This window comes from Talpa occidentalis, unplaced genomic scaffold, assembly GCF_014898055.3.
Source record: "Talpa occidentalis isolate TD23 unplaced genomic scaffold, MPIMG_talOcc4v2.1 talOcc4.6, whole genome shotgun sequence".
Classification (NCBI taxonomy): Eukaryota; Metazoa; Chordata; class Mammalia; order Eulipotyphla; family Talpidae; genus Talpa; species Talpa occidentalis.
In genome coordinates, this window is record NW_023604972.1 from 1,592,420 (window position 1) to 1,619,589 (window position 27,170).

General features: G+C 62.8%; 1 protein-coding gene across 4 annotated transcripts in view; it reads left to right on the plus strand.

Moving 5' to 3' along the window:
• Window positions 1–27,170, plus strand: part of AFAP1 (actin filament associated protein 1) — a 54,486-nt gene that overhangs the window by 25,819 nt on the left and 1,497 nt on the right. For 3 of the 4 annotated variants that reach the window (XM_054688499.1, XM_037530619.2, XM_037530620.2), the window contains exons 4-15: window positions 4,124–4,232; window positions 6,415–6,626; window positions 8,793–8,972; window positions 13,944–14,039; window positions 14,751–14,832; window positions 15,530–15,679; window positions 17,407–17,618; window positions 18,951–19,096; window positions 21,581–21,698; window positions 23,974–24,234; window positions 25,771–25,885; window positions 26,723–26,887. In XM_054688499.1, the coding sequence (XP_054544474.1) occupies window positions 4,124–4,232; window positions 6,415–6,626; window positions 8,793–8,972; window positions 13,944–14,039; window positions 14,751–14,832; window positions 15,530–15,679; window positions 17,407–17,618; window positions 18,951–19,096; window positions 21,581–21,698; window positions 23,974–24,234; window positions 25,771–25,885; window positions 26,723–26,887 (1,846 nt within the window). The remainder of the gene's footprint in view (window positions 1–4,123; window positions 4,233–6,414; window positions 6,627–8,792; window positions 8,973–13,943; window positions 14,040–14,750; window positions 14,833–15,529; window positions 15,680–17,406; window positions 17,619–18,950; window positions 19,097–21,580; window positions 21,699–23,973; window positions 24,235–25,770; window positions 25,886–26,722; window positions 26,888–27,170) is intronic. The other variant, XM_037530621.2, reaches the window with a different exon arrangement.

Sequence of the window (27,170 nt, forward strand, 5' to 3'; positions counted from 1 at the left end):
CCCCCTGGGTTAGCTAGGAGCTGAAACCCCCGCCTGGAACTTTGGCTTTCGCTGCCACACCCCTTCTGGGCTGAGCCGCAGCTCTCCCAGCAGAGACGCGCCCGCGGCAGGGTATGTTCTGCCAGAGCTCGCGTGTCGGACTCTTTGGGAGCTCTTGGTCATTTCCTTCTTATCTGGGGACACTGTCGTGTGGGTTTCTACGTGCTGTTAACTTCTGCCTTTCCTGGTTGCTGAGTGTGGGTGCAGCTTGCGGCGGCCTGACCCAGACGCCTGGCTCCAGGGAGGCTGGGGGCCAGCACAGACGCCTGATACCACTTGGGGAGTTGCTATGCTCTACAGATGTCCATTTGCCTTCCCTGCCTCGGGCCGTGTGGCCCCAGCCTGCAGTGTGGGGGCTGCTGGGCCTGGCAAGTGCCTGGTTCACTCAGAAGTGGGTTCAGTCTGTGTGGGCCTTGGCTCCGAGGTGGCCCGTTGTGCTCAGCCCGGCGCAGGCCCCTGCGGAGTGAGCACGGCTCGGGGAGACTCCCTGGGCCGGGAGAGCTGCCTGCTCAGGCGCCGTCCAGAGTGGCTTCCATTCGATGGTCTCCAACAACAGGTGAGAGAGCTTGGAGGGGATGGACGACGGTGATTTCATTCTTGATTCGCTAGTTTGTGGAAATATGGCTCATGATGCCAGCAGACAGCAGCGAAGCCCTCGCCCTGGTGATTTCCACATGCCAGGAGCGTTACCAGCTCTAGGGCTCTGACAATGTGCTCCAGGGCCGGCACGGCGGCATCCAGTGATGCTTCCCAGTCGTCCCACTGCCATGTGCCAGAACCTTCTCGTCTTCCCAAAGGGAAATGCTGCCCTGCTAAACTCTTGCCCGCCTCCACCACTCTCTGACCCTGAAGCGATGCCAGCTGGGCCTCCTGCCCGCTCCCAGCCCTCCCCGCGGCCCTTCTGCAGCCGGGGGCTCTCCTTGCGGCAGGCGAGAGCGTGAGACGAGACCAGAGACAGAACTGGGCGTCTTGCCAGTCGCGGAGTTGAGAGGGAAGCGAGAGGGGCATCCGGTCCCAGGGACCAGGCGTGTCTCTGTGAGCCGAGCTCTCTTGCCCCTTCCTCGGCCTGGAAACTCACAGGACTCCTGCCGCACCCTTATGCCGACCCGCTCTGCGGCTGCCCCCGGACATGGGTCACGCTGGGCCGTACTGCCCCGTGGAACCTGCTGCCTAGGCGGCCAGGGAGGCAGTGGCCGTGTGCTTCGTTCTTCCTCGGGCATCAGTAAAACTGGTGGAAACTCAGGAACACGGGGCGACCGTCTTCCCAGCGTCAGCTCAAGGCAGTGAGGGGTGCACGCCGAGTAGTGATGGGGATGGGATGGGGTGTGATTTGGACAAAAGCTTTCATTTTTCAAAAAAGCCCACTCAGCAGTCTCAGGGTAAGGCCGTGCAGTTCAGACGGTGAAGCGTCGTCACCCGCCGAGGGTCTCTTGACTCCAGCGCCCCTTCCCCGGGCGCACGGATACCCCCGGCAGGAGTCCAGCTGGGCTCAGGGCTGCAGCTGCCCTGAAGGGCCCACATCAGCCAGAGAAGAGTTTTGTGGCCAGGTGACTGCAGGCCAGGGGCCCGGACGGTCTCAGGGGGCTGTCACTGGGCCTCTGCCTTCCCGAAGCTGTCACCGGAGCCGGGAGAGCAGGGACCGCAGGGGCCCACGGGCAGGCAGCGATTCCAGACCCGGTGGGGTCTGCTCAGCTCAGGCCTCGTGGCTTATTGATATTTCTCATGCAAAGGACACTGGTGCCCCGGGCGGGGGGTGGGGGCACCAGCTCACCCCTCTCCCCGGCGGCAGCTTCCTCCTCTCTTCAACCATAACCCAAGCCCACGCCTCCATGCTGTCCCCGTGGCAGCCCCAGGACAAGCGCCGAAGCTCCAAAGCGCGTTGCTGAAATCACCGTGGCAGGGGTAGCAGCGCGGCTCCGTGTGCCCCACAGCGGCACAAGCACGACCTTGCGCGCCAGTGGTGGGGGAGGGCATTCCAGGGCGCTTCCCTGACAGCTACAAGCACTAGTGAGCTTTGTTCCCAGAAGGTGAGCCCCCCATGTGCCCCGTGTTGTCCTCGACAAGCCACAGCTCCTCTGCCAAGGCACCCCGGGGAGCAGGCATTCGGGAGCAGTGGTGTGGGGAGCCGTGAGGCTGCGCCTCTGAAAATTGTATTTTGAGGTATGTTGCTTCAAAGTGAAAATAGTTTAACTTTTTTTCTGATTTTAAGAATATTAAATACGCATCATGTAGAAAATCAGCCCTTGTCAGCCCCCAGCGTGTGCCCCGCGTGTCCAGGCGCAGTGCTCCCGCGGGCCCGGGCACCCTGGGACTGCTGTGGAAATGCCGACACCTGCCCCGGCGGCTGGGCAGGCCCCAGCTGTCCCTCCAGGGCACAGGCTGTCTGAGACTCACCCAACAAGCCTCCACCTTCCACCCTGTTCGCGCGCATGGATGAGGGGCGGGCACTGCTGGCAGCGGGGTTCTTGGCTCCCCGCAAGGCAGCGGGAGGCTGTCCTGGCCATGGGGTGAGGGGGGGTGGCTGGGGCCTCCGAGGGCTCCCCCCTGCAGGGAGGCCCAGCTCGCGCCCTGGTCTGGCCGCAGCGGCGGAGGCAGCTGTGTCTCCTCTGAGACACTCCGCTGACTCAGCTGCCCCCGCTCCGGACGTGAGCAGTCTGCCTGTGTCCACGCCGCAATCTCGGATGGAGACACTCGGTGACTCAAACAGCGTTTCCAAGAGCTGCCAGCAGAGGCGGGGCGGGCGGGGGCGGAGGGGGAGGGGGCCCTCCGAAGGCCTCGAGGGGCCCCAGGACCCTGGGTCAGGTTCCGCTGCCTCCTCGGGAAGATCTAAAGGACCTGGACCTGGTCCAGAGCGACCGCAGTCTGAGGAGGTCCGGGAAAGCAGCCAGGGAGGGGCACAGGGGCGGGCGGAAGGGAGGTGACTCCTTCCCGGAGGGAGCGGCTGGCCCTGAGGGTCTCGCCTCCGCTGCTGGCCGAGGAAGGCGAGGCCTGAGCTCGCAGGGGGATTGGCCATTCCTAAGGACGCCTTGGCTCAGAGTCGCGTTCCATGGAAAGTGGTGGAGTTTCACCTCCTGAGAGTTTTCTCTGGAACTTTGTTCTACTTGGAACTTTAACTTCAGCTTGGGGCCGCTGTTCCGTTCCATTCTCAGTAACAGCTTTCCAGTTGTTTCTGGAATATTGGCCGTGTGAACAGTTACAGGAGGGAAGGGGGGGTGTGCTGCTCCCCCTGTGGGCCCAGCCATGCTCTGCCAGCTCTGAGAGGCAGTTATCTGTGCCCGGGGTGACCAGGCCGTCTGGGGGACTCCTGATGGGGAGCACTGAGGCCATCTGCACCGCTGCAGAAGTGCAGCACAGGGCTGGGGGAGCTTGAGGCCCGTACTGTTGGTGTAAGCCCTGGAAGAGGCCTCCCGCGACGCTGACGCTTAGGGAACAGGCTGGTGTGTGTCCGTCAGCAGGGTTTGCAGGGAGCAAGGCGTCTGCCACTGGGCCTGAAGGCCAGGAAGAATCTGGGTGCTCAGAACCTGCCCCTCATCCCTGCTCTAAAGTTGCGGCTTCAGCAGGGGCCCCCATCCCAGCTTCATCAAGAAGCTGCCATGCGGTTCTCTCAACAGCAACAGGTTCCCTCTTAGACACTCATTTCCAGCTTCATTCGGAGCTCGGCTAACAGTGCTCCTCGTGCTTCCTGGGAGCCCTGTGAGGGTGGGCGCTGCTCCCCACAGCGCTCTGATGGTCCTGGGGTACTGGGCAGGCCTGCCCTTGGGGCGCCCCATCCGGGCCACAGCAGAAGAAGTCAGCTTGGGTGTAGATGGGTCAGTGGCGTGGGGGAGCTGTGTGGCTAGGCGACGCCTAGCTCAGGCCCGGCTGCAAGCCGCCCCAGGTTGGTGTGGAGTTTTGAGGGGTGTGGCTAGGCCCAGGCTGGGGTGCATGTGAGCAAGAGGGGATCTCAGAGGCTGGACTTAAGACCCTCTTCCCAGGATGGTGGTCTTTTGGCCAAAGCTCTACCAAGGAGGAAGAAGTCTGGCCGTGGCCTGGTACTTGGAAATGCCGACGGTCCCCTAATTCTGTGTCCTCCTGCCTCCCGCAGCCCCCCGACAGCGGGCCTCCACCGCTGCCCACATCCTCGCTCCCCGAAGGTTACTACGAGGAAGCTGTGCCCCTGAGTCCTGGGAAAGCTCCAGAATACATCACCTCAAGTGAGTGTGGGCTCTACCTGCTGCAGCCGGCCTGGGTGGCGGGAGGGTGCCCCCTTCTGGGGATGGGGGGCGTCACACAAGGATTTAAGAGGGCCCTTCGGGAAGCCAGAGAGGAGGCCGTGAGGTCTCCGGCCCCAGGGTGCTGGGGCCGCTTAGATGGCCATCCTGCTGCGGGCACCTGTGTGAGCACAGGGACATGCCCCTGGGCCAGTGGGAAGTGGCTCTGTGATGGGTTGGGAGCTGCGGCTGTCAGCATGGTGATGGCAGATGGGTGCCGGGAGCCGGCCTCTGGCTTCACTTCTCTTTGAGTCACACGGGGGTTGCCGGAAGGCGCTGCTGGGTGAGAGGCCTGGAGGGCCTCAGAGGCCGCGACTCCTCCTTGGCACCCACTTTCAAATTCAGCACTTTCAGGGCTGGACGCTGGGTGTAATCTAGTTTAGGGCCCTGGATGGTTTCTGTCTGAAGCCCAGCGGGGCCCCCATCCTGCAGAGGGGATGTGCCTTCGGCGCTTGCTGGCATGAGTGAGAGCAGGGTCCTGAGTCACAGCCTGTGGCTTCCCTCGTCAGAGTCTGTGGCCAGGTTGCCTGGTCCCTGCGGGCAGGACCGGCCCCCGCAGGGCAGTGGCGGACGGGTCTGCAGGTCAGACAGGGGCCACCACCTCCAGTCACTGGCACGTCTGTGACAGCCTCAGTGGGTCCCGTGCTCCCTGACAGCCCAGTGCTCCCCAACAGCCCGGTGGGCCCGTGCTCCCTGACAGCCCGGTGGGCCTGTGCTCCCCGACAGCCCAGTGGGCCCTGCACAGATGTGGTTTTAGCTGAGACCGTGTGAGAGTCCAGGCTAGAGGGGTCAATACTGCTTCTGAGTGACGGGGTGTGACTCACGCCCCTCATGTCCCCATACACCCCTCAACTATGTGTCTAAGGGCACTGGATTCAGATGCGCAGGGCACGGGCTGCGCGGGCCTGGGCTCGGGGTGTCCCGCTGCCTGGGAGGGTGACAGTGTGGCTGAGATTGTTCAGGGAGCCCTGCTGCTGCCCCGCCCCGGGTGTCCGCAGGCCTGACGGCAGCCACGCCACGCCCTGCCCTCCACGTGCGCCTGCCCGCACCGCACTCGGCTGCACCCTGGGGCCGGCCCGTCCAGCGAGGTGGTTTCCCTTCCCGGGGGCTTCGGTGGGAGACAGAAGACAGAAAACGGCAGTGGCCATCCGGGGGTGAGCCTGTGTTGGGGTGCGGCAGCACCGAGGAGGCCTTTTCACTCCGAATCGCGGCAGGCAGCCCCCACAGACAGGCCCTGGTTTCTCACGGTCCAGAGGCTGGAGCCTGGGGTCTGGCTGCGCCTAGGTGGGATGTGAGGCCCCTTTGCGCTGCGCCCTCCCTTTCTTACCAGATTGCTTATGGGGTTGGGGCCCTCTCCCCCACCCTGGTAACCTCAGCGGCCTCCTAAAAGCCCCATCTGCAACACAGTGACACTGGGGTCAGAACTGCATAACAGGAGCTTGGAGGACGCACTTGGGCCCCGGCTGCCTGTGCTGGTGAATCAGGAGGGCTTGCTGGAGGCGGTGTCCATCAAATGCTGGAGGAGGGGTGCCTGCCTTCGGGCAAAGGCAGGTGTGGGGTCGGGCTGCCATGCAGAGACTCGGAGAATGGGGAGGCGAGGCGTGTGGGGAATGAAAGCACTCCCGCCTTTGGTGCTGATGGCTGCGGGAGAGGAAGGACCCCTGTGTCTGAGGTCCTGCGGGCGCTGAGAGCGAGGGGCTGGGGGCTGGACCCGGGGCTTTAAGGAGGGTTTGTGCGTGTGGTGGTGTGTGCAGAGAGGGGGCACAGACCTGGATGGCGAGATGGGGTTGGGGGACAGGCATGGGGGGGGGAGCCTCGGTGGCAGAGGCACACGGGCTGAGGATGTGCAGGCCCTGCGGAGCCTGGCAAGGCTCCCACACGCACTGCCCGAAGCATGTCAACCTGCGTAGAACCATCTAGAAACCACTTCTCCAACCCTCTTGGTGATCCTGTGTCCCTTCCATCTAGAGCTTTTCACTTAGTTTCCCCTGCCCAGGTGTGTTGTTTTCTCCTTATTTCTGTTCATTCATGTCCTCCCTGCACACTCATGCAAACCCGGCGGGTCTGAGCTGACGGGGGTTTCTAGGTAAAGGCCCTGCAGCTGGATCCCCTTCCTTTCCCCCAGATTATGACTCGGACGCCATGAGCAGCTCCTACGAGTCGTACGACGAAGAGGAGGAGGACGGGAAGGGGAAGAAGACGCGGCACCAGTGGCCCTCCGAGGAGGCCTCCATGGACCTGGTGAAGGACGCCAAGATCTGTGCCTTCCTGCTACGGAAGAAGCGCTTTGGCCAGTGGACCAAGCTGCTCTGTGTGGTCAAGGACACCAAGCTGCTGGTGAGCGTCCTGCGTGGACGTCAGCGGGGTGTCACCTCACCACGGGGAGCAGCCAGACCTCCGGCGGGCCCGGGCGGGTGGGGCAGGCACTAGCTGGGCAGCGGGCAGCAGGCCCTCGCCGGCAGTGGGCACAGTTGGGGCAGCGCACGTCTTGGGCCCCTCGAGTGGCCGCGCAGACTCTCCTGCCCAGCGGCGTCCCCGCGTGTCCTCGGACGCAGGAGCCTTGGCTTGGTCTTGGCTTGGCCGACTTCCTCCCTGTGAGTCAGTGAATTCCTCGGAGCCCAGGCATGGGGGGCAGGGGCGGGGGCAGCCCTGCAAGGCCTGCAGGGGAGCGGCAGGAAAGGGAAGGAAGCGCTTGGAAACTGAAAGCTGCTCTCTTCAGGGAGGCGGGAGAGTAGCCAGGGAGAGAGGGGGCAACTCTCAGGAGGCAGAGTCTGAGGCGGGTGACTCCTCCCTGCCCTGCCCCCAGCCCCCCCCCCCCCCCCAGCTTTCAGCGACTCCTTAGAGGATCAGAATTAGGAGCCTTGCGCTCTTTGGGCTTTTCGTTTTCCTCCAAGTTAACCTTCGGGAGAGCGGCCCACGGTGCCCCTGGTGCGCAGCCGCGCTTGCCGCTCCGGCGTGAGCGACAGGGCTGCCTGCACTGGGTGCTGAGGTCATTGCAGACTTTTTAATTAATGGTTTTGTCAAAAATTTTTCAGAGACTACATATTTTTTCCACATGCGTGGCCTGAATTGCTCCCAAATTTAGAATATGCCAAAAATGATGCCATGGGGGAATTTTAAAGGAAAGAATGAGGGAAAAACCCCGATGAACGTGGTCCTCATTTATAGTCTGACATAATGGCTGCAAGATGTGGCTGCGTTGTCGAAATGATTAAAACACACAATAGGCCCCCATTTAGAAGAGCAGCAGAGAAACGTGCCGGGGGCGCCCAGCCTGTCCCGGGGCAGCTGTGGGGCTGCGTCCACCCCCCTGCCCGCCTCGCGGCTCCCCGTCCTCCTCTCTCCCAGGAGACGCCCGTCTGGAGAGCCAGGCGGCAGCCGTCTAGAGCAGGGCGTATTTAGGAAGAGTGGACGGAAAGCCTTGGGAAGCATCCCCCACGATAAGGCACAGACGCCAAGTCATTTTTATTGTGAAGCTTTTTCATTCAAAAACAACCTGTGAAAAGTGCCCGTGGACAGAGGACTGGATCAAGAAGATAGGGTCCTGCCACCCCAAAACACTACTCAGCCCTGAAGATGGAAGGCCCTTTACAGCACAATGCGTGGCGCTCGAGGGGGTCATGTGCAGCACGGCAGGTCAGGTGCCAAAGACAGGCGTGAGCTCTTGTGTGAAACAGGGATCCCAGCAGGTGAACTGACAGAGCCAAGTGATTGCAGGCCAGCGGACGTCTGTGTGAGGCACCTGAGGTGTGGGGGTGGTAAAGACGCAAGGGGAACAGGAGTGGCGGGGAGGCAAACCCTCTTCCACTGTGGGCTCGGTGCTTGGTAGCCGATGTCATTGTCCTGAGTGACGTGTTGTCAGTCCCGGCGCCAACTGACTTTACAAGTGAGGAAACAGCCTCGGAAGCTCGGGATTAAGTGAGTCACGGGCCAGGACCCGGATCTCTGCCCTCACACCTTGGGCTCCCACCAAGAGGCTGCGCCTCCGTGATGCACCTGATAAAAACGGGGTATGGAGCCTTTGCATGAAGCTTGGATCCCAGGTCCACCGACTAGATTGAGACGGATGGAACCGGAGCCCCCCCGGGGCCCCCAGGGACAGCTGCGTGTACAAGGAGCAGCATCAGAGCCTCCCCTCTCCTGCAGGCAGACCTGGAAGGCGTCTGTGCTCTGGGGGTGAACTCTACACTCTTCACGAGAGCGTCCGTCTGCCTTCCAGAAAGCACTAGAAAGGAGACAGGTGTACCCGCACCCCCCCGTCAGGGCCAGGCAGCGCCAACCTAACACCCACGGCACCTCAGGACAAGCCGGCTGGAGCCGCCGTACCTGCAGGGCAGGCTTCTCGTGCGCGCCGGCTGTGCAGTGGGTGCCAGGAAGGTGGACCTGTGTCTGTGGGGGTCCCGGGGGCTGTGCCAGGGGCGGGGTGGGGGGCACCACGCTGGGTTTTGTCGGCGTTTCTGTCACACTCCCCGTGACCTCCCTTTACTCGTCTGCCCAATGCAGTGCTACAAAAGCTCCAAGGACCAGCAGCCGCAGATGGAGCTGCCCCTGCAGGGCTGCAGCGTCACCTACACGCCGAAGGACAGCAAGAAGAAGAAGCACGAGCTGAAGATCACCCAGCAGGGCACAGACCCGCTGGTCCTGGCCGTGCAGAGCAAGGAGCAGGCCGAGCAGTGGCTGAAGGTATGTGTCGTCGTCCAGTCCTCTTCTGGGGCCCGTTTTTATTTTAAGCTGTTTTTTTTTTTTTCAAGCACAGGCAAAAATAGGGGGGCTCCAATAGTCCTGGCTTGGAGAGTGGAGTGTTCTGAGGACTTTGAGGTTAAGATTTTTACTTTCATCCTCAAAAGGCGGTCTGCCTCCCATCTGCAGGATCTCTAGAACTTTCTCTCTTGCTGTGACTTTTCTGGTTACATTTTATTGTGTCCAGGTGTGGATGTAAAAAAATTTTTTGGGGGGCCTCCCCGGTGGCGCAGCGGTTGAGCGCTGGGTTGCGAAGCTGCCCGCAGCCTTTGCGGCGCCGGTTCGATCCCCGGCTGCTCCCTGGTCACCGGAGGAGGGTCCCGCATGGCGCGCAGACCTCTCCTGCCGCCCGCTGCTCCCCTCAGCAGTGTCCTTCGGTCCTTCTGCCTGCTCTGCTCCCCGCTCTGGCTCTGGTGAATTCTCTCACCCTCCCGCGCTTCTGACTGTACCCAGTGCGGCGTGTATGCATAAACAAACAAACAAGCAGACAAATAAATAAATGGAACATGCCTCTATAAAAAAAAAAAAAAATTTTGCCTGGCATTCCCTTGGCTTCTTAAATCTGTGATTTATCGTCTTTCTACGTTTTGAAAAAGTGTTCAGCATTTCTCCCAAAATCTAACTTGCCTGTCCTCAGCTGCATTTAAATATATCTTAGTCTTAGTTATAGTCTCTTTCTCATATTCTCTTTGTATTTACTCTCTTTTGGGGGGGCGTGTTCGAGGGGGTCTGGTTCATTTTCCCTCGTTATTTTCCAGCTCGCTCTGTCTCTCTTCAGCTGTGTCTAATCTGCCAAAAAGTTTGTTCTTCTTCCCTGAGTTTGTAATTTTGGCGACAGTAGTCTTCAATTCCAGAATTTCTAGTTGTTTCTTTTTCAGCTGCAAACATCAGTCTTTTACGGGTTTGGATCCCCCGCGGGTGTTTATGTGGCCTCGTCTGCACACACTCGGCAGGCCAGGCTGTGCGAAGTGGTTCTTTCGGGTCCAGCCCTGGCTCTGTGATCTGTTGCTTTGTCCTGTTTGTGCTGTTTGTCTTGTCGCTGCCAGGCGAGCTGGTGCCAGTGCTGCTCAGTGTGTTTGGAAAAAAGTATTTTGATCATTTTAGTCATGATTTCATTGAGGTCTGATTCGCATGCACAGATGGCACAGTGTGTGTGGCCTCCACTGCTCTCGTTCCAGAACATTCCCACCACCCCAGGGGGAGCGGTTCTCATTCGTGGGGTCTCCGTCCTGGCGGCTGGTGCCTGCTGGGACCTGCGCTAGGTGTGCGCTGGCCTCCAGGCTGCCCCTGGCCCCACCAATGCCCCCGGTGTCCAGTGCCTCCTCTCTGGTCTCTCGCCTGCCTGGCGTGGTGGCTGCGCTTCCTCAGGAGCTGCTCACACCACCAGGGCCTCCATCCGCCGCTGCCTGTTGGGAGGGAAGGGTTGAGCGAGGGCGGGAAAGCAGGTGGGCATCTGTTGCCGTGTCACAAGGAGCCGGGGTGCAGCAGCTGCTGAGAGGCGGATGCAGGTCCGGCAGGTGGCACTGCAGTGCGCAGGGTGCCACAGGGCCCACCAGTGTGTTCGCAGTCACTGGAATTGTCCCTCGTGCTGGTGGCCTGGGCCTCATCCCTGCAGTGAGGAGGGGGGTGGCGAAGCCATAGGTGACCCCACCTGGCCCTGCACACTGGTAAACGTGTTGCTCCCTGCAGCAGGGAGCCCAGAGGAGCCCCTCGAAGCCTAAGCCCCTTCTGCCTCGGCTCTCCCAGCGCCTCGAGACTCGCGTGCCTGGGCGAGGGGCTGGCTTGCTGGTGACCAGGACTGGCTTGCTGGAGGCTGCAGGGCCCTGCCGGGGCCGCCTCTGAGGAGTGGCGCGGAGCTGCGTGCCGCTGAGGGTGGCGAGTCACAGACAACTAGAGACAAAACTGTCTTAAGATGCCAGATGTGGGTGGAGTGAAATATTCTCGCATTTCAGTTTGCCAGATGTGAGGCCCTCACAGATCAGAGGTGCCTGGCTAAGTATAGAACGACTGCTTTAGCATTTGCTGATATGTCTTAAAAGAGGAGTAGGAAGTGCATGGTAAGGGATCTTCCCTAGAGAGTTTCAGCCGCTGTATTGCTCTGTATGCTGCTGGCGCTGCCGTAGCAGCCGGCCTGGTCCGTCCCGTACCCGCCCCTGGGGTGCCGGCTGGGGACCGAGGCGCCCAGGCAGTGAGAGCGGGCGGCCAACCAGTGCCAGCCCATCTGCTGTGGGATTTTAAGTTTTTAAAGCAGCAGGTTAAAACGGTCCAGTTTCTTTCAGATTCCCTCGCGAGATCGGTGCCTTCCCTGGATCACCTGGACACTTAAAACCGTAGATTCCCAGCCACTCAGGTGCCTTGGGGGCCTGAGAATGTTTTTTCCTTTGTACCTTTTGTTCTTTTCAGGATCTAAAAATGCCGCAGGTCTCACTGACAAGTGACTCCCCTTCCTAATCCCCTGCCTTCCTTGAAGGCAACTGTTACCCAGAGCTGAGCGGCGCCAGGACCTGGGGTGCTTTTAGAGAGTCATTTGTTACTCGCTTCTTACTCGTGTGTGTGGCCGCTGGTGGGAAGGACGCTCTTCTATTCGGAGACGGCCGTGCAGATGCCCCCTGCAGCCGACCTCTCCCTGCTGGCACCTGCGCGCCCTGCTTGGCCGCAGGCAGCGTGGGGTGGGTCCTGGTTGAGGGACCTAACTGACCAGGAGCTGAACCCCAGGGCGACTGCAGCCAGGAGACCGCTGCCGGGGGCGAGGGGCCCGCAATGGAAATGCAAAACTCTCAGCCTCCCCACAGGTGCCGCCCGCGCCCAGACAGTGCCTTTCAGCCAAGGCTACATTTCTTTGCTCCTGACCCACATTTTAGCCAAATGGAAGAGTTTGTCCCTGCGCGCACACACAGACATGCTACGTTGTCTCACGTAAGGATACATACAAACTTCCATCTGTGTGACGAAGGGCTTGTCCCTGTCCTCATGCAGAGATGCGTGCACGGGCCTCACAGGCAGGCGACGCACACACACACGGCTGGGCCCCGCGCTCCTCGCCTGTGCGTCTGTCGGGCTCAGCTGTCCCCGACTGGGCCGCATGGGCCGCGCCGCAATGACCACACGGGGTGTGTCCCTGGCAGTGTGCCCTGGCATCTTCGGAGCAGCCGGGGTGGGACTGGGGCATGGCAGGTCTGTCTCCAGCACTTTGCGAGCCCCGTGTTGTCTGCACGCCACGCGCAGCGCCCACGCCCCAGGCACCCACCTCCCTTGCAGCTGACGCCCCTGTGAGAGCGAAGACGCCCGCCTCCTCTCACTGTCCTTGCCTTGAGGAGTTACAGGCGCCCTCAGGGGCCGTGCCGTTCAATGCGCGGACTCGCTGGGATCCAGTGACTCGTGCTTCTTGCTTTGTGCCACCCAAACACCAGCGCTTTCCGGGTCACCGAGGCGCGCTTGTCCCTTCTCCAGAAGCTCTGCCCGTGGCCCTCCCTCGTCTCTGTGGTCTCTGACTGACCACGGGAGAAGCGGCCCTTCTTTTACCCGGACGCAGGCCTAAGGCTGCAGGGCTCCCCACGGACCCTCTACCCCGTCAGGGGAGTGAGGCTGGCCACAGTTACCAGAAAGGCAGACTGGCAGCTCCGAGATGCCGCCGACAGCTGGGAGAAACAGCTGGAGTGGAAGTGATCTGCCAGTGCTGCCTGGATGCCGCCCTTCCTGGGAAACCAACAGCTTTCCTACGTGGGTGTGCGAGTCCTTAGCCATCGCCACGGCTCTGACCCACATCATCCTAACCTGCAGTCCGCGTTCAGCGACGGGAACAGCCTGTGTGCAGGCAGAGCCCCTGTGAGCCTCGCCCGGGCCTCGCGCGCCTCTGGGCCCACTGCCGGGGCCGCTTCCTGCCCATCTGCAGCGCCCCCTGCCTGCAGCCCTGCAGGACGACTGTGTGCATGTGTGCATGTGCGTGTGTGTGAGTGCGTGTGGGCAGATGTGAACACATGAGCCGTTTTGCAGGGTCACTCAGAAGACAGGCGCCCCGTTCCCAGAAATGAAGGGGTTGGGTTTCCTTAAAAAATGTGCAGAGATTGTGTTTCTGGAGATGAGGGCTCGAGTTAAAAGCAAACAAAGCACCACAGCACATGCAACAGTTTGTTTTTTGAAGGATCTGAGACCTTGAATTTGGAGCCAGTCCTCTTAACTGCGCGTTGACCTTCTCTGGAACACGCTCTTGGAAACAAATCTGTTAATATCAAACCTAACAGCAGCGATTCAAGGAATGTGGGCGCAAGCCCCTGGTGTTTCAGCTCTGGTGCCAAGAACTGGCGATCAGAGCAGAGGAGAGTTTCATGAAAATGACCAGGAAGAGCCCTGGTCGCCGACCCCAGGGTGGAGCTCCCGGGAGAGGGGGCTGCGTCTGGGCAAAGGCCCCTGGCCCTGAGGCCTGGTCTCTGCTCTGCTCTTTCCTAAGCACAGGGATCCCCGGCTCCCCCAAGGATCACCCAGGGCCCAGGGCTCCCTCCAGGGCCCGGGGGCCCCCCCAGGGCAGCCCCAGGGCCCAGGGCTCCTGCCGAGTTCCCGCTGACCGTCCACGCGCAGGGGATGCTGAGTGGCAGCCTCTCCCTCTTGCTCGCGCTTCTTTCAAATGCACCTGTGTCCCTTGGGTGAACGGCCAGCTGTCCGCGCCCTCTCCCGACCCTCTTGCGCCTGCCGAGCGCAGGGCCCCGCCTCCCGTGCAGCCCCGCCTCCTGTGCAGCCCCCGCGTCTCAGGCCTCTTGGGGTGTCTCTCCCCGCAGTGTCCTAGAGCCGACACCTGTGCCAGGATCAGAGACACGTGGGGGTGACGGTGGTGCCTTGGGCCCCAGGACTTCGCCGTGGCGCTGCTTGCCTTCGCGCTGCCCCTGCCTCCACTGCTCTCAGCCTCTGTCCGCTCCCTAGGTCATCCGGGACGTCTACAGCGGCAGTGGAGGGCCGGCGGATCCAGAGGGTGCCCCGCGCTCCAGCTCCCCGGTGCACAAGGCTGAGCTGGAGAAGGTGAGCGGCCGTCCCTAGTGCCCTGCCTGCGGGTGCCAGCCCCGCGTTCCCGCACTCCTCTGAGGACCCGGCAGCTCCCGGCGCGCTGCCCCGAGGGTGCCCTCTGCTAAGGTGGGCGCTGGCGTCTGCCCGGTGTGTGTGCTGCTCCCACGAGGGAGGGCTTTAAAGGTGCTGGCGCCCGTCCCGGTCCGGGGCCTCCCTGAGGAGCGACGCCTGCGCGCAGGTCGGGTATTTCAACGCCGCAGGCTCTGCCTGGCGCCTTCCTGGGGCCTCCCAGCAAGCCAGCTGCGGCCCTGCCCTCGGCTCCATGCTCGTTTCTCTCTGCCCTGTGCCTGCTTAGAGACCTAGTCCTGCCCACCTCCCGGCGTTAGCCCAGAGGCCCCCGGGGGCCTGCCGGCAGGGCGGCCAAGCAGTCTTACGCGGCGGAGCCTGGCCTCGCCCGGGCAGTGGTGAAGGGCGGGGTGGAGGGGCAGCGAAGGGCACGTGGGCCGGGCGCAGGGGATGTTCTCAGAGCTCTGCCAGGCCGCGGGCTGCGTGGAAGGCCAGTGGCGCCCAAGCACGGTGTGACTCAGCGTCCCCCTGGCTCCGGCTCCCGCTGCAGCCCGAGTGCCCCCTGGCTGTGCGTTTCCCTCACCCCCACCCCCAGGGGACTTGCCCTCGGCTGGCATGCCTGCCGCAGGCACACTCACGCGGGCCCTCCTCTCCTTGCAGAAGCTGTCTTCAGAGAGGCCCAGCTCAGACGGGGAGGGTGTCCTGGAAAATGGCTCTACTGCGTGTAATGGCAAAGAGCAAGGTGAGTCTGTGCCCACCGCACACTCAGGCAGGCGTCCGGAGCTGGGCAGCCTGGTCACCCGGGCACCCCGAGGCATCCCAGTGCCATGGCCGCCTGTCTTTGAGTACTGCTGGGGGCCTGCAGGGCTGCTAGGACTCGAGGAAGACCCCTCTCGCACGCCTTGTCCCTCCGGGATGGCCAGGCTGTCCCTGCTTCGCCTCTTCTGTCACTCAGATGCTCCTGGTGGCGTGAGGGGCCCTCTGACCACACAGCAGTGCCCCCTCAGCCTCACACAGTGCCCTTGAGGCGTCCTCAGCCCCCCGGGTGCTGGCACCAGCCCACCACCTTCGTGCACGCTTGTGCAGCTGTGCAGCCACCCCTGTGTCCACACAGACGGAGTGAGAGTGCGTGCACGGCGGCACACACGTGCACACACGCACATGCAGGCATGCCTCCACACGGGTACCGCGTGGCTGTGGGTGCACACGTGTGGGTGTGGTCACATGTTGCACACGTGTCTGTGTGCACGGCATGCACGTGTGCTGTGCACACCCCAGGGCCTGCGCCCCAGGAGCCTGTCCCCGCAGGGTTCCCTGGCCACAGCCACTGCTCGGCGGGTACAGTGCGGGGACGCAGCCTCTGTCTTCTGTGGGTTTCATGTTTCCCCATTAAAGCCGTGATGAGAATGTGCTCTCTGTGCTTGTCGCTATTTTGACAGTGAAGAGGAAAAAAAGTTCCAAATCCGACGCCAAGGGCACGGTCTCCAGGGTCACCGGGAAGAAGATCACCAAGATCATAGGTCTGGGGAAGAAGAAGCCGTCCACGGACGAGCAGACCTCGTCGGCCGAGGAGGACGTGCCCACCTGCGGTGAGCGGGCCCTGCGGGGGGCCTGGCCCCGGGAATGCCCCGCGGCTGCTTGTTAGTAAAGGACGCGGTGGGGGTCTGGCACGGTCAGGAAAGTCCTTTGTGAGAAAAACAAATCGAATCCGTGACCCTGGAGGCCTCCCCGACGCCTCTCGCCGTCTCTAGACCGGACGCCCGCCCCTGGCCGCGGGCAGAGCAGGGTCGCAAGTGTGGCCGAGCGTCCGTGGACTCGGGTGGGGGGACAGGAGCAGGGTGTGACGGGGGTCACGGGAGGAGGGCCTGGGGGGGGCGACAGAGTGTCTGAAGTTGGTGTTGTCACCGTAACGACGCCTCGTGCGTTCCTGCCGCCCATTTGCAGGAAACAGGCGATTTTCTTTTTTAACCTGAGTGAGCATGAGCTCAGTCCTGACATCCCCACAGCGTGAGGTGCAGTGACTCCTCTGTGCCGCGGGGCCTAAAAGAGCGCCTTTCTCGGAGAGGCGCCAGGCAGCGCAGCTCTGGGGGTCCGGGTGGGGGGTGCTGGGCGCTGCCCGCTGGCGCCACCTGGAGGTGGGTGTGTGCAGCGCTGCGTCCACCTGCCAGACTGCGGCCTGGGCCAGAGAACAGGCGGCACAGCTCCCTAAGTCAGGGGGCCCCCCACTTGCCTGCATGGCCTCTGCCTCAGCTCCCCACCTCCATTTCACCACCCAGCAAACAGGATTCCGGGTCGCCTGGCCGGCCCGGGAAACAGGCCTGCCCCGGTCCCTCCGGAATCTGCATGCCTGGGGGAGGGGGCTGAGCTGGGGTGACTGCAGAGAAGTCAGGCTCTCGGGACGGTGACCCCCACGTCCACTCCTTCGGGGAGGCACGCCGGGATGGGCCTGCCGTGGCAACTGGGTCGGAGCAGAGTTGGGAGAGGCCTCGGGTCTGGGACCCCACGGGAGACAGCCAGCCAGGAAAGGCCAGGCCTGTCCTCAGCCCTCCCGGCTGCGTCACCGCCGCCGCTCCCCGAGCCTCTGGGGTCGTGACTCCAGCGAGGCATGCTTGGCCTTCCCAGGGCCCAGCAGGATCTATTTTTCTTGCCTGATTGTTTCCGGAAAAACATTTCATATTTGTGACTTAGGAAAACAGTAATCCGTTTTTGCATTTGAGGATTGTTCCTTTTGTACGCAGGAGCCCTGCATGCAGTCCCTCGCGGGGGAGATGCCTGCACGAGGGCGCCCCGCAGGGCCAGGGCCAGGCCCCGGCCCCGCGGCTCACCACGTTCAGACTCGGCCAGACTTGGGCTGGGCCTCCCAGGCAGCTTCCCCTGCAGACAGGAGGCCGGGACCAGGGTCAGCACAGCGTGGACCACGCGGACGTGGGCCTCAGAACCCGGGCCTGTGGGCCACCTGCGTGTTGGGCCCACCTCTGCCTCCTGCGTCCCTGGAGCTTCGGTCTCAGCCAGCTCCTTCCTGGCCTGAGCCCAGCCCCTAGCCTCGCCTGGGGCACACTTTGTCCCCCAGTCCCAATGGCTTAAGAGCAAACCCCTGGCCGGGCAGGCTCCTGCACTTGTCCCTTCCTGTGGTGCCCTGGGTGGCCTCTCAGAAGCCCAGAGCCCCTGGGAGAGAGGCCCCTCTGGCCACGGACTTGCATTGAAAGCACATGGTGTGCAAGACCCAGTGCCCTCACCTCACCCTTCCTCGAGGAGCCTGGGGTGCAGCAGGGGCCCTGCCAGCCCGCTGGCCCAGTGACGCCCACCTCCCCCACAGGCCACCTCAACGTGCTGTCCAACAGCCGCTGGCGGGAGCGCTGGTGCAGGGTCAAGGACGGCGCACTCGTGGTCCACAAGGACCGCACGGACCTGAAGACCCACGTGGTGGCCATCCCCCTGCGCGGCTGCGAGGTCACCCCAGGCCTGGACTCCAGGCACCCCCTGACCTTCCGGCTGCTGCGCCACGGCCAGGAGGTGGCTGTGCTGGAGGTAGGTGACCGGCTGCCCCCATCCGCCGGCCTCGGCCCTGGCGCGGGTCCCCACGCCCCGACCTGCCGCTGGAGGCCCTGCTGCCGCTTTGGGCGTGGTTTGTGGGTGCAAAATGCCCCTTCCCTGTTGGGGTTGTTTGCTGTGTGTGTGTGTGTGTGTGTGTGTGCGCACAAGAGCTGGGGTACAGGCCAGAGGTGCGGGGTTGAGAGGAGTCACCAGAGACAGAGTGGGGAGCAGAACAGGCGGATCCACGGAAACCCACTGCTGAGGGCAGCAGCGGGAGACAGGAGAGGTCTGCTGTGCCCTGTGGGTCAGCTCCCGGCCAGGGGTCACACTCAGGCCACGGCGGTGCCAGTGCTGAGACTGACTCCCAGGCCCCCAGGGAGCCCCCGCTTGTTCTCTGAAAGCTGTTTCCCTTCAACCCCAGTAGCTCTTCTCCGAGCCGTGGGCTCCCTCTGGGGGCGGCGCCTCCCTTGGGCACTGCGGGCCGTTCCTACCGTCTCCGCGGGGCAACAGGTGCTTGTGGGCGGCCCCTGTGGAGGTGGGCAGCAGGCAGTGTGGACAGTGGACGACAGGGACAGTGGACAGCAGGCCAATTGCATGGGATCCAGGCAGATCCTTTGCTTTTAAAACCCCTCGGCCCCAAACACGTGTTACTGCTTCTCTGGCTGCTCTTCTAGCACTTGTTACTAACCGAAGCGGAAAAAAGGCAAAATCAGTTTCTTTGCCACCTGCCTGTGCCCCTCGCCCATCGCCCCAGGCCACCCCACTCTCTCGCTAGTTTTTCAGAACCACTTAAAGACCTGTCGCAGCCCTGTCACCGGATACGTCCGCGTGTATTTGCCAAAACAAAGGCGTTTATTCCCCATGGGAACCGCAGCGCAATCCTCAAAATCAGGGAGTTGACACCCCCGAGGCTGCTCTGCCCCACCCGGCCCTGGACACACAGGGGCCTCCCACCCGCCATGGCGGGGTCTGCTCTCGGGCCGGGCACTGGGGGCGCAGAGCAGCAGGCGCCTCCTCGTGCCCGACGTGCCGCGACCAGGTTGGTGTGTGAGCAGCCCTGCAGCAGAGGGCCAGCGGCCGCGGTCCTCCATGTCCGCCAGCCTGGTCCTTTCACCAGCTCACTTAGGAGCTCAGCAGCCTCCTTCCCGTGGGTGCCCACACCCTGCGCTCAGCCGGCCGTGAGGCCCACCGAGCCGGCGCTGCGCAGGCCACCCCCCTCGCAGCTCCTCATCTGGGGACTTCATGTCCGGCTAACGGACGGTCACTGGACCAGCGAAACCCGTCACCCTCAGGCAGGTGAAGTGCGCTCGCCCTTCTGCTCTGCAGGCCTCGTCTTCCGAGGACATGGGCCGGTGGATCGGCATCCTGCTGGCCGAGACGGGGTCCTCCACAGACCCCGGGGCACTGCACTACGACTACATCGACGTGGAGATGTCCGCCAGCGTCATCCAGACGGCCAAGCAGACCTTCTGGTGAGATACCGGGGGACTGGCCGCAGGAGGGGGTGTCCTTTCTTGCTTTGCTTCTGTGTGGTGACCGTGTGAACCGAACTTCGCTGGTCTTCATTCTCCAGCCTCATCTGCGGTTTCTATTAGAGCAATTGACAAGCTTTTCCTGTAATATTTTGGCTCAGGGCTGCCATCATGACTGGCGGGCTGTATTCCAATAAAACTTTATTTACAAAAGCGGGCCGTGGGCCAGATTCAGCCGTGGGCTATCCCCTATCTCAGGGCCACAGTCCGTGTGGCAGAGACAGTGCCATGTGTTGCTGTGGTGAGGATTTCAGAGGCTTTCAAAGCCATCGATCGTGTACTTTCACATTTTAAATTGTCACTTGTGTAAAAAGGCTGAGGTAGAAAAACGTTCCTTTGGACTTTGAATGTTTCTTTGACGAAATGATGGCAAAGGTTCTCAGAGTAAGTCCAGGGACCCCAGGGGCATTCAGGCTCTGTCCTCGCAACCAGGGACAGAGGCAGCCCAGTAACTGCCAGGGCCCGAGCGGGGCATGTCAGGAGGGGGAAATGCTGGTCCACTTAGGATGTCCCTGCCGCAGTGAGAGCCGACACCCCCTGAGCCTCACTGAGGGGTCAGCCTGGTGGTGGCTGAGCTGCTCCAGCCAGGACCCCATGCCTGCTACCTCCATGCTCAGGTCAGGCATGAATCGCCTCCTGCGGGGTCTGTCCTGGGGGCTCTGCCCTCGCCCCCAGCATCCTCTCTCCCGTGGGAGCACCAGGACTGGCCGGAAACTGCAAACACAGCCAGAGCAGCGGACGGCCCTGCGGGGTGGAGGCCCCCACCATGGGAGGGGCTCGGGACACTGCCTGGGGCCTGGCACAGGGCAGGCGGGGTGCAGGGGCTGGGCTTCCCTGTGTTCCCTGCTCCCGCAGAGATGGTATTCCCAGCGCACCCCAAATACCCTCAAGGGAGACTTTTAGGGTAGAGAGTCTTAAGTATTTACAAACACATCAAGTTTCTTTTGTGGTTTTTATTTCTTTGTGCATTTTATTTTCCTACGTATACTTTCATGTGTTTTAAGTAGAAAATAATCATATATTTTTTTAATCAGAAAAAAGACCGTTGTTTTAGGGGCCTCCCCGGTGGCGCAGCGGTTGAGCGCTGGGCTGCGAGGCTGCCCGCAGCCTCCGCGGCGCCGGTTCGTTCCCCGGCCGCCAGCAAGGGAAAAAAAACAGTCATTTTAGACATTGTAGGTGGAACTGGCCCGCGGAGCCGTCTGGCCAGCAGAGGGCAGCCGCGCCCGGGGTGCTTGCGTCCATGGCGCCTGGGTGGGTGCCTTCCCCCTACCCCTGTGGGCGCCCTCACAGCCCCTCACCCTGCACGGGACGCCCCTCCTGGTGCCCTCTCCGCGAGAGCCCCCCCCCCGTGGGGCCCCCTTCTCTCCTCACTCTCCCCTTCACCTGGCAGTCCTAGAACAGCCAGACCCTGTGCCCAGCAGACTTGAAAAAGAGAAATTTGGTTTTTTTAAACTCAGGCTATTTTAGTCTTCCCAGCCTGGAGGAAATGCTGGCTAGTGTGTATTTTGCACTTGCGTTTTTTGCTGTGAGAAAGGACTTTGTGAGTGAGCCGGTCATGTGCCCGCCCGCCCGCCCGCCCTCCCACTCTCCCGCCCGCCCGCCCTCCCACTCTCTCGGCTCTTTGCCTGGCCCCTCGCGCCGCAGCGGCCTGGACACGTGTGTGCGGGAGCCTGACCTGGGCCTCCGCAGCTGCCGCTCTGGTGTCCGCCTGCTCCGCCGTGTCTGTGGCTGGACAGGGGAGGAAGGTGGACAGGGTGGGGGGGGGCAGGAGGGGCTTATTGTGGGTCTCAGGAGGGCCCCTTAATAAAGTCACATCGTCACGGGGACTTAGAGATGGGGTCTCTGGGAGAGGCGGGCCAGGCCGGTAGGGATGCGAGGTTGGCCTGACTTCTGAGAGGTTGCACGGGCTGTCGTCACAGGCTCTCAGGTCCAGGGCCGAGGGGTAGGGCGTCCAGGGGACCCCGGGAACTTGGCCAGTGCCTGCTGGATAAACCTTCTAATGAGCTTATAGAAGGGAACTCGCCAACTTACCCCTGAAAAGGCCCGGGAGAGAGGATGTCAACTGTGCGGGCGTCTTTTGAGGATTTTCGGGCAGTGAAGACCTGACAGTGAAGACCTGGACAGCAGCCGCAGGAGCGGGGACAGGAGGGTCCAGGCCTGTGCCCCGAGGCTTTCTTTGTAACAGAACCGGGCATGAGGTCCTTCAGGAGCCCCGATGCTCCCTGTGGGCCAGCTGTGGGCACCCTGTCCCTGCCGCGGGGTGCAGGCGGCGTGTCTGCTCTCAGGGCCCCGCCCTGCCCTCCCGGGCACCCCGGGTCTGCCTGGGTCCCCAGACAGCCGTCCCGTCACTCCCCGGCCCTGCGCCTTCCTGCAGAGCTGGTTCAGACTCGCGGTGCTGGGGGTTTAACGCCTTTTCTTTCCCAGTTTCATGAACAGGCGTGTCCTGTCCACCAGCCCGTACCTGGGCAGCTCCTCCAACGGCTACGCGCACCCCAGCGGGACGGCACTGCACTACGATGACGTGCCCTGCGTGGACAGCCTGGTGAGCGCCCCCTGCCCCCCACCCCGCCCCACCACGGCAGCTGTGCCCAGAGCCGCCCGGAACGTCCCGAGCTCCTGGCTCGGCCCGTGAAATCAAGCTCCTGACTCACACTCAGGGGTCACACTTCCCGGTGGCCTCCTGGCCTCCGATGAGCCTTTGGTCTTGCCTGCATTGGAGCAGCCGCGACACCCCCACGCTGTCCCCAGCGGCAGGAGCCGACATGCCAGCCCCGCCCCCGTCAGGAGGACGGCCTGAGCTCTTGACTCCCGGTCAATCTTCACAGCCACATCAGGGGTGTGGCCAGGACGGCTTCGGGACCCCAGGGGCCCCAGACCACATGGCCCCGGGTCGCTGCCCCAAGGCCCAGACAGATGCCAGGAGCTTGCGTGGGCCTGGCACTATCCCCATCGCCCTGTCCTCAAACCCAGCCCTCAAGAGACGGGCCCAGGGGGCCTGTGGAGGGAGATGCAGGGCCGAGGGCTCCCGGCCCTTCCATGGATGCAAACAGGAAATACAGACTCGCGTCCGGGCAGCAGCCAGCAAGTCAGGACCCAGCGTCTCTTGTCCAGGCCTTGGTGACACTGCCTGGGGGCCTGCCTCCTGTGCCGCCCTGGGGCCAGTCCAGGCTCGTGCTGGGTGTGGGGGACGATAGGAGGAGGATGTTGCCTCTGTCCTGGGGGCCTCCTGCTTTGGGGGGGTTCAGGTCCTGCCCGGGCGGCAGGTGTTAGGTCAGGTGAAGCCCGAGAGCCCAGCTCAGCCTTCTGCCCGGACACCCTCTCATGCCTCCTTCCCCAGGGCTCCCCTGCCTGCCGCGGGAGCAGTGGATGCACCAGGTGGTTTGGAGAGGCTGCACTTGCAGGTGTGCGAGACCCCACCCCAGGCACCTACAGCTCGTCCGGGTTCTGGCGACAGCCCACATGGGGGACCCAAAGCGTGGCCGGGCTGGGCCGGGCCGGCGTCCAGCTCACCCTGTGTCCACTGCCCCTGTGGGTGGCTGTCCCTGAGCCCACGCTGCGCCCAAGTGGCCGGGAACTCCTGATCATCAAAAAATGGAGGCCGCGCTTGTCCGTCATAGGGAGTTCCCACTCTGTGATGCCCCCTGACGTCCCAGCAGTGCCCCCTCACCCCCGCCGTGCCTGAAGGCCATGAGGCTCCCAAGAGGACCTGCTGGCCCCCACGTCCTTCTAGAAACCTCGATGGCATTTCTGTGGGCGTTTTTGAGTCCCGTGTGACGCGGGCCCTGGGTGTTTCAGGAGACCCTGGCCCAGGCTGCGCAGCGGTGGGCTCGTCCTGCCAGCTGGCCCTCGCCAGCTCTCACGTCTGCGTTCATCTGCAACTTTAGACCGGGCAGGCCCCGCATCGGGAGATACACACGCTGGAGTGACTGCTCAGGAACAGCACCGGTGTGAAATTTTAAACCTTCTCTGTTTTTATAACAAGGCTGCGGCCACAGCCTGGCAGGAGGGCGCGGCAGCAGGCACGTAAAAATAGGGGGAAAGAGGCATAATTCATGGATGAATATCTTGTTTTGCCTTTTTTTTTTTTTTTTAATAACACAAGGCAGTTTATAAACCCCTTTAAGACTCGAAAGGATCTGGCCTTGGTGTTGGTTTGGTTTTAATTTATGCTTTGCGGCCCTGCTCTCAAGTGACTGGCGGCTATTTCAGGCCTCTGTGGAAAGTTGCTGCTACAGTAAGGCCCCCACATGCATGGCTGCTTGCGGGGCTGCGGGGCTGCTGTTTCATGGTCTGCCCCGCGCATGGCCCTTCCGCGGGGAGCCTGGCGGCGGCGAGCTGCCAGCACCCCAGACCGAAGGCTGTGCCTCAGCTTCTGCCTGTGCCAGAAGGTCCCTGCGCGGGTTCTAGGCCCGTCTGCAGCTTAAACATGTCCAGAGCTCGGAGGTCACGCTCACGTCCGATGCCGTGCTCGGCCTGTTCTGGGGGCCCTGCCCGGCCCTGCTTTCCCCTCCTGCAGTCCCCCGGCTCTGCTCTCTGGATCAGGGGATTCCACCAGCTGGTTCTTGAAAGAAAGAAATGACAAATCAATCTATTTCTTAAACAGAAAGCAAGACTTCACAAGCCAGGGACCCTGGGAACAATTTAACAAAAAGGGAAACCTTTCCGTCTGCCCCAAAGCAGCCCAGTGTGGGGTCAGCCGGCCTGCGTGCGCGCGAGCATGCTCTGTGTTCTCGGGCCCGCGGGGTGCATGTTTCGGGGTGCTAAAATCTGCTCTGCTCTCTGCGGCGCGGCACTAACCACAGCTGTGTGTGTTGCAGTGGGGACCGGAAGATGGCTTTCCAGCTTCCTGTGGCCGAGGCCCGGGAGAAGAGGTGCTTTATGATAACGCGGGCCTGTACGATAACTTACCGTCTCCGAAAATCTTTGCACGCTGCCCGCCTGCTGACAGGAAGGCTTCTAGGCTCTCTGCTGACAAAGCGCCCTGTAACCAGTACAAGCGCCCCGGCTCCCGCAGCCCGCCTCGCGGCCTCACTAACACCTCTTCCGCGGGGAGGGCGTCTCTCGGGCCCGGCCCCCAGGTACCGCGTCTCACCTGTGCTGTTCTAGAATTGCCTGAGTCACAGTCCTGCTGCAGTTTTGCTATGACGGGTCATCCACCAACTGGCACCCAAAGGAGGCCCATCAGGGTGAGGGGAGTGGCTTGGTGCAGTTCAAGTGCAATCTGCAGAGCCGCCCACACCGGGCAACAGCCAGGCGGCACACACCACCCATCAGGGTTGAGCATTGCTGATGCCCGTGTCGCCAGGCGAGCACCAAGCTGTGTCCTGAGGGCCGGGCAGGTGGCTCTGGACGCAGCTCTCGCCGTGTCCGCGTAGTAGCAGCAGGGCGGCCGAGTCTCAGCTGCTTTTTGCTTTCAGCGTGGACTGTGTGGGGGCGGGTGAGCCGGAGCTGCTGCACGACGCGGGCCCGGCGTCCTCGCTCCTCAGCCCGACAGCTGTAGCGGCTTGGTGACCTCTGGGGGGTCGCTCCCCCTGACCTCCAGGCTGCCCCTATTCGGGCAAACAGCAGTCTTTCTGCTCAGTACCTACTCTCTGCTTTCATGCATTTTCCACCCCAGACGTGTTGCTGCTTTGCACGAAGCTCTGCATTTAGGGGCTCTGCCATGCCAGGCTCGGGCGCCTGCTCCTGCTCTCCCTCTGTGCCGTGGCTCTGAGCAGAGGCCCCACAGGTGCTGGCTGCAGGCAGAGCCCCTCTGCCCGTGGTCCAGGCACTCGCATGGGAAGCAGCGCCTTCCCGTTTCTGATGTGCAGGGCGGGCCGCTCGGACCCGCGGGAAGCCTGGGGCCCAGGGGGTGCGTCCTTGGGTGGGCCGTGGTCCACCATGTCTGACGGCCTGTCCAGATCACTGGGTGCACCTGTGGCTCCCAAGCACCTGAGGCTGACTTGAGCTCTTCCTGCTGGGGGAGCCTCTTGGGTGCAAAGTCCAGATCTGCACTGGGGGTGCCCCGGTGGGCTGGAGACGCGTGCTCTGCTGCGCCCTTTGCGGGCCTGGGGACTTCACTTTCGTCACCCGCCGGCTACTTGGCCTGCGTGCGCGTCCTTCACCCGGGCACTGGCACTGGACATGCAGCGAGGCGATGCTGGGAGAGGGCCAGCTGGGAGCCCCCCGTTCTCTGCTATCCAGCCGAGCCCTCATACCCCAGAGGAGCCACACAGCCAGTCAGATGCTGGGGTCCAGAGTTGGCACCTCAGTCACACCTGCCTGTGTCCTCGCTCTCGCCTGCTGCTCCCTTGGGCCGGCTCGTGTTCGCCGGGAAGCCGGGGCCTCCCTCTCTGGCCTCCTGCTCTGATCAACTGCTGGCTCCCCGGGCCTCGTGCCGGCGCCTGCCCCTCAGCAGCACTGCTGGTGTCGGCCGGAGCCCATCCCTGCACCGCATTCACACCGAGGACGCCGCGGGTTTCCTGGTGCTAGGACGGCTGAGCTCCGTGTGGGGAACGGCCTCGTTCGGCCCTGCTGGGCTCTGCCTGAGGGGCCAGGCTGAGAGCGTTTTCTGCAGAAGCAGAGACCCCGGTGTTTCGTTTGTGGTTCACTCCCTTTGGCGCTTGTCCCGACAGGTGAAGGGGAAGAAGCCCCCCGCCGCCGCGAACGGGGTCCCGGGGAAGGCCAAGACGCTCAGCGGGCAGCAGAAGAAGGCCGAGGCGGCAGCCAGCGTGAAGCGCACGCCTTCCAGTGAGTCTGTTCTGGGCCCGGCCAGCCGTGTGTGGGGGCGCTCCTGTCCTCGTGCTGGGGGAGCCCCGGGCGGCGTGGGCATCAGGAGCCAGTGGGGACGGGTCCCCGCTCCTGCCAGGTGGAGGGAGGCGCTGGCTCACTGGGATCGGGCTCTCTGGTGGGTACCCTGTGCCTGGCGCAGGGCATCTCTATCCACTTAGGGTTTTCAGTGCTGTTCATTGGGGGCAGGGGGCGGGGCCGGCCTCGCTCACAGAGCCCCCCTCGGCTCTTGCGTCGGTTTCATTTCCTAGATGATTTGCCCCTTTATTTTATGAGACCTTCTGTAGGGAATTTTTATTAACTTTGGTGACATCTAACGGTGACAGGAGAGAAAAGTAATTGCTTTCCGGGCTCTGGATGCCAGCAGCTGCCTTGCAGACGAGCGCGTCTTTGCTTGGGCGCAGAGGCGTGGGCTTCGGGGGCCTCGTGGGGGAGGGGTCTCGGCCGGGCAGCAGCGCACAGGGCCACGTCCACCGCAGAGCCGCCCCCAGCCCGCTGGGAGAGGCGGGAGGGACCCCCCGCCCCCGCCCCCCGGCATGAGAGAGATTAGCATTTGCTGTCCACACACCTCCCTGCTCCTGGACTCAGGTGCTCCCTGAGGACTGCCAGTGCCAGCCTCTGAGGGAAGCGTGTCAGGGAACGTCCAGTTCTGCTTTCGGGTTTAATTTGACAAAGCAAAGGACGTTGGAGAGTCACGCTGTCCCCGGCCAGCGGGTGGCTGCTCTGGTCAACTGCTTGGGCTCCGGTGTCCCCGCATGTGCACCAGTCCCTGCTGCCCGGCTGTGTTTCGTCTTGCAGACGCTGACCAGCAGAAGTACGGGAAGAACCGTGTGGAGGCAGACGCCAAGCGGCTGCAGGGCCGAGAGGAGGAGCTGCTGAGGAGGAAGGAAGGCCTGCGGAACAGGCTGGCCCAGCTCCGGAAGGAGCGCAGAGACCTGCGGGCCGCCATCGAGGTCAACGCAGGTACCAGTTGGCTCCTGGCTGGGACCGTGGCCCTGGCCCAGCGCGGCGGCTGTCGCTGCAGGCCTTCTGGCCCCAGGTGCCGAGCGCAGGGGGGCCTGGGGTGCGGGAGAGACCAGTCCCATGTCCAGTGAGCAGGCAGTGTCCGCACAGGGCGGGGCTGTCCAGAGGAGGTTGGAGGCCTCCCGGTGGGACTTGCCCCGGCCCCCGAGCAGGCTCAGTGAGAGCAAGACCGTGTCTGAGGCCTTCCTTGGCTGTGGGGCAGGAGGTTGAGCCCAGGGCGGGT